The 6,187-nt window shown below is 35.3% G+C and overlaps 1 protein-coding gene across 1 annotated transcript; it reads left to right on the forward strand.

Moving 5' to 3' along the window:
• The first annotated feature begins 1,019 nt into the window (after positions 1-1,019).
• On the forward strand, positions 1,020-5,987 carry LOC130747104 (transcription factor E2FB-like). The gene is made up of 14 exons (XM_057599939.1): positions 1,020-1,309; positions 2,323-2,512; positions 2,704-2,763; positions 3,279-3,364; positions 3,441-3,529; positions 3,621-3,675; positions 4,004-4,056; positions 4,152-4,202; positions 4,302-4,350; positions 4,471-4,536; positions 4,620-4,696; positions 4,894-5,110; positions 5,420-5,486; positions 5,626-5,987. The coding sequence occupies exons 1-14, from the start codon at positions 1,136-1,138 to the stop codon at positions 5,754-5,756; spliced, it is 1,365 nt and encodes a 454-aa protein (XP_057455922.1). The 5' UTR covers positions 1,020-1,135; the 3' UTR covers positions 5,757-5,987.
• Positions 5,988-6,187: the final 200 nt, after the last annotated feature.

Genomic DNA, 6,187 nt, shown 5'->3' on the forward strand with positions numbered 1-6,187 from the left:
TTGTGAAACCTGGGCAACCTTTATAAAACAGTCCCTCAATTTTACCCCAATCTTTAAATTTTGCCCTTTTTTATTTTTTTTGGGGCCCAAAAGATGATGTGGTCCAAAGAAATTTTTTTTTTGGCTAGAGCTTGGGCATTTGCCCTAGGTGGCCAGGCGCTCAATCCGCCTCTGAGTATAAGTAAATATTTGTTGAGAAATGTTTACTCATTTAATAATCTCACAGTATTGAGAAATTAGTGTCATGTTACCTGGCTTTGGAATACCTAAGAAAACAAAATAAAGAGTTTTAAATCAGTGTAAAAAAATCATATAAACAACTCTTTACTTTTTATTTTAAGTACTCTTAAATTCAATTTTAATTATGAGATGATACATTGATGAATTTTAATTTGAGTTTTTTTTGGTAAAATGCATATTGATTAACAGATGATAAACTTTCTTTTTTAAAACAGAAAAAATAATAATTAAACTCTTGTTTAGAACGTGGTGGTTATGCTGGGAAGTGGAAGTAAATATTGAAGGACTATTATATTTATACTACGTGTGTTTCGCGCCGAACCCTAACCGAATGAAGACGGTTTAAGAACCAAAAGGAAAAAATCTAGCATTTTCCTTTTAAATTAAAATATAAAATTTTAACACACTACAATAAAAATAATAATTATTACTCTTTATTTTGAAATTAATAATAAATATTACTATGTACCAAAAAAAAAATTTACTCAATCCTCCATAATCATAACACCACTTATCCTTAGATTCTAAAAAAATTTATTATTCATTATACTTTTGTGATTCTAAAATCTTTATTACCATTATAATCAATGATTTTCCACAATATTCAATACATACATTAATTAATTAAAAATAAAGAGAAAGATAGAAGATTTTATAAACCCCTTTTATATTTCCCAAGATAGCCATTGATTAATTAACTTTTATTTATAATTAGGCTTGGAGTGATTAATAAATAAAATTCTTGTTTTTCACATGCAGATATAAGTGTTTCCTTCCCTCCACATCTGTATCCGAACCAAATTCCCTCCCTCGTTTTCTGCTCTCTTTCTCTCTCCCGCTTTTTTCATTTTCCGACGACCCAGATCTCACCCTCCATCGCCGCCGGCCACGGTGGATGTCGGGCAAACGACCTCCCCCTGCCGCCGCCGACCCGCCGGACCAGATCATGCACTCCATGAAGCGTCAGCTCCCCTTCGTAGCAGCAGCTTCCGGTGATTACCATCGCTTCACCCCTGACCGCCGCCGGAACCCTGACCAAGTCGCCGAAGCCATCGTCGTCAAGACTCCAGTCAGTATTTCCTAATTTCATTGATTTTTCTACACAATTTTTTGGTAGTTAATTTTCATTTTATTGTTCTTCGGTTTCGCGTTCCAAGTTAATTTATAGAACTAGAGATCTGTTCAATTTTGAAGTGTTCATCAGTTACTGACTTGTTAATTTGTTGCAATTCATCACTGGATTAGTTCTGGATGTGACACTGGACTTGAATTTCAACTTGGGGTTTGCTAATGAAGGCGTTTTGTTGAAATTTAGTACAGGAACTTGTTGGTGTGGTGTAATTTAATGAGGTATATATATGATGAGAGGATAAGCTTGTTGATTACCCCAGAAGTTGTGATCATGATGTGATTGTCAATTAGATGCTTTCAAGTGTTTATGAAATACCCTTTGAGTTTATGTGCAGTTTTTTAAAGTCTCTTTACTTTTAAGTTGAACCATTTTGATTTTACTGAATCAAATATATAATATAGGTGTTGGAGCTTGTGAAATTCACATGTTCTTAGGCATCACAATCCACATTTTCCTTAATCAGGGATTCTGGGTCAAGCAATGTTGCTATCCTTGGGGTACCTTTTTGTACTATCTGATTAAAGCCAGGGTGTATGTCTGTGTATATGTCACGCCTAGCCCTTCTAACTTTGGGGCTGTGGGAAACATGTTCTTGAATTGAGGGTATCCAATAATGTGAATAAGTGATTTATGCATTATTTTGGGAAGGATTGGCCTGCTAACTCTTATAAATGCCGTGGAAGATTGCCTTTATTTCATTTCTTTCTTCAAAAATCATTGACATGTTTAGAAGTATTGAGTTCTGCTGGTCTTGTCCTTGGTGAATGTTATGACTAGATATTTCTTTGCAACTACCTTCTTGCATGGTGTGAAGCTATATATAGATTATGCGTTATGGTCAGATGATCATGGTGCATATATTATTTTTTAAAATATAACTCTTACAATTCTTACTGCTTCTGCTTGTTATCTCTTCTATTGATTGCACATATTATGTAAATACATTTCAGCAATTGAAGCGGAAGAATGAAGCAGCTGATTTTGAAGCTGATTCAGGTGATAGGATGAATCCTGGGTCCACTGAAGCAGCTATTAGTCCTTTTCAAACACCTTTATCAGGAAAGATGGGGAAGGGAGGCAAATCCTCTAGGCTAACAAAATGCATCAAATCTGCAACTCAAACCCCAGGACCAAATATTGGTGAATATTACCTTACAAAATTGTTTCAGTAGGCTTCTCGTTTATTGTTTCAGTAAAACATTCAGAGAAAATTAAGATAGTCTGATCTTTTTGTTGCCAATTAGATTGCTATGAACTAATATTCACCACCTTTCCTTTACCTGTAATTTTTAAGCAGTCAAAGTCATACATGATTTCTATAAATTTGGCAGGTTCTCCTTCAGCTAATAACCTCACTCCTGCTGGTTCATGTCGTTACGACAGCTCTTTGGGTATGACGACATTGCTCTGATTTATTGTTGATCATCAATTGTATTGTTATGAAATTCTTTATATAGGGTAAATTACACATTACACACTTGTAGTTTCACCTGTTATCAGATTGCGTCATTTTTTTTCCTTTCTGTCTCTTAAGTCTTAACCCCTGAACTATGGTTTAAGTTCATTCTATGAAAGAAATGGTTTTAGTTGAAAACATTGATTTTTCAGTTAAATTTAATGTTTATTTTACATACTTCTCCCTTGTGGCTTAACATTTTCTCAACTTCACTCCTTTAGGGGGCAGGTTGAGAAATATTAAACTTCCATTAAAATTAATTTAAAAGTTCACATTTTTCAAATTAAATCAAAGTTGAGGGGGATACGTGACAGAAATATCTTAAAAAATGGTGAAACCAATGGAGGTAAAGTGTAATTCAACCTTTCTATATGCGTTTCACTGGCAAAATAAGTCTGTATACATTTTCTCTTTTAAATATCCTATATATGATTTTCTTAGAATAAACAGGTCTGTTGACAAAGAAGTTCATCAATTTGATCAAACAAGCAGAGGATGGTATGCTTGATCTGAATAAAGCGGCTGAGACATTAGAGGTGAATATATTTACTTTAGGTCTAAAGATTTCATGCTGAAAAGTTTGATAACTTGAAAGTACTTTTTGCTCTACAGGTACAAAAGAGGAGGATATATGATATAACAAATGTTCTTGAAGGGATTGGGCTTATAGAAAAGAAGCTCAAGAACAGAATTCAATGGAAGTAGGAATGCTTTCTATATAACTGTCATTGTTGTCATATTTGTTATCTGAAGTGTTGAAACACTTTTACCTATTCGTTGTTGATTGGTCAGGGGTCTGGATGTTTCAAGACCAGGGCAGGGTGATGACAGTTTTGGTAGTTTACAGGTTAGGAATGATTCAATTTTCTGCTTGGAATTCATGTGGAGATGACTTTCTTTGGATGATATAAAGATTGATGATAGGTTGAATACATGATTTCTTGTCATGACTTCACTCTGAAGCTAGGTTGTCAATTAAATTATTTTATGTGAGAGCTTGCGAATTTTTTTTTTATTTTGATTTGGTAGAAATAAATGTATATACTTTCATATCAGTTATCATGTAATTTGCTTTGCATTTAGCTTTATATAATTTATTGCATATAAACTTTCAAGAAAGGTATATTTATTCCTTAAATATGTTGGCATGTGATTTATTTTTGTCTCATCTGCAGACAGAAGTTGAAAATTTAACAATAGAGGAGCGCCAGTTAGATGAACAAATAAGGTTTGCGTGCCATGTCTTCACTGATTCTTCTTTATCATGAAGTTCTAATGCTTGTCTGTTGTCTATTTAAAGTTTAAGTTTTGAAACTATTGCAGAGAGATGCAAGAGCGACTACGGGATCTTAGTGAAGATGAAAACAATGAGAAGTAATATTTGTTTTACCTTTAACCATTGGGTCATTTGCCGCATTTTTTTCTATAACCTTATTTGATGTGTTTTTCTTTAATCAATTTTCACCTTCATAGGTTGCTTTTTGTCACTGAGGAAGATATAAAGAAATTGCCCGGCTTCCAGGTTGGTTTCCTTATCTTGCATTTTAGTAAATATTTTTATAGGGCAATTCTATTTTCTTTGCATATTAACTATAAAACTTATTTTGAATGTTGGCTGATGACCTTGTCTTTCTACTGCTAGAATGAAACCTTGATAGCAATTAAAGCTCCACATGGAACTACTTTGGAGGTCCCTGATCCTGATGAGGTAATTTGAGAGTGCATGAAGAATTGTATACAAGTTTTTAATATTGCATGCATCTTTCTCACATCAAGTTCCTCTTCTACTAGGCTGTTGATTATCCACAGAGGAGATACAGGATAGTCCTGAGAAGTACAATGGGCCCAATAGATGTTTACCTTGTTAGGTGTGCCTGCTTTATTTGTATTTTTTTTTTGGGGGGGGGGGGGGGGGGTTCTGAAATCATTTACTTCGAGGGTTATTCTGTTATTGCAATGGCATGGTCACATGACAGTGCCAGGTGAAGCAGTGATGCTTGAAGGTTGCAGTACATACTAAAGTTGAATTCTGACTGATCTTCCCTTTTCTTCTCTGCTGTTGTAGCCAATTTGAAGAAAAGTTTGAGGAGATTAATGGTGGAAATGTTGTATCAAATGTTCCATCAAGTCCAGAGTTCAACCAACATCAACCAACTGTGGTTCCAGATAGAGGAAAGGACATAGAAGTGCAGGGACAGGATGGCCAGGGGGCTAGTTCGGGTTTTACTACCTCTCAAGATTTCGAGAGTGGGATGATGAAGATTGTTCCTTCAGATGTTGCTGTAAGTATCACCTCAGTCTGCATGATATTTTTTTATGGATTTGCAAAGATTACTTCTGTGCTGAGAATACATATATCAAATTGTGAGGATAGATTAGAGGGTATCTTATGGTACCCATAAGCTGGAGGGTGTTTATAATTATATATCAAATTATTTACACAAATCAATTGTTGCATATTTCTTATTTAATTTGATTACATAGTGTTTCCTGTTTCTTTCTTGTAACCATGGAATTATTGTTGTTTCTGATTTAAGAACTGAAAGCAAAAGTCTTGGAGCTCATTTGAAACTATTTTCCCCCCTTTGCAGAGTGATGCTGATTACTGGCTTATATCAGAGGCCGATGTTAGCATAACTGACATGTGGAGCTCAGAACGTATTCTTTCTTGGACTCCTTAACCTCCATTTTATTCTTCTTATTACTCACTCACACACACAACACACGTACACAATAGGAAGGAAGGGGTTTGAGAGTTCCATGTTTTGTTGATAATTTGAAACTTTTCTTGATGCAGTTACAGCTGGGGTTGAATGGAATACACTGGACACACTTCAAGATGTAATGACTCGTGAGCAAACTACAACCCCAAGTCATCATTCGAACGTCAGTGAAGTGGCTTCTGCATCAAACCCTACTGGAGGTTGAAGTTTCCAATGGATATTGTGAATCTGAAGGGTAAGTGATGTTCTTTTTTCAACTGAGAACCTATGACATCCGACCCTTCCTTGTTGTATCCTCTTCAACATACTCCTAGAGGTTGGATTGAAGGTTTCATGAAGATGCTTTCTGAAGCTTCCTCCAAGAAGTTCGTCCGAGGAACCGAGTGGCCAGTTAACTGGCTCATTGTACAGTTAATATAACATGTGGGGGGGGGGGGGGGGGGGGGAGAATTGCTGTGGCTTAGGTGAACCCATCTTTGTATATTATGTAAATCTTGACTTTCTAGAGAACTTGTAGCAACCAATAAAAATGCAAATTGAAATAGACATTTTCTCAGGCAATGTCTTCATAAGTCATAACCAGTTCAATGCATGCGATACAGATACTTGTTGCTCAAATTATTGTTTATCATCAAC

This window comes from Lotus japonicus, chromosome 3 (assembly GCF_012489685.1).
Source record: "Lotus japonicus ecotype B-129 chromosome 3, LjGifu_v1.2".
NCBI classification, from domain to species: domain Eukaryota; kingdom Viridiplantae; phylum Streptophyta; class Magnoliopsida; order Fabales; family Fabaceae; genus Lotus; species Lotus japonicus.

Bases quoted from the DNA above. Each gene is read 5' to 3' on its own strand.
- LOC130747104 (XM_057599939.1), top strand. From the start codon at position 1,136: ATGTCGGGCAAACGACCTCCCCCTGCCGCCGCCGACCCGCCGGACCAG. The intron at 1,310-2,322 runs GTCAGTATTTCC...AATACATTTCAG, and splicing joins CCATCGTCGTCAAGACTCCA to CAATTGAAGCGGAAGAATGA. The intron at 4,537-4,619 runs GTAATTTGAGAG...CTCTTCTACTAG, and splicing joins AGGTCCCTGATCCTGATGAG to GCTGTTGATTATCCACAGAG.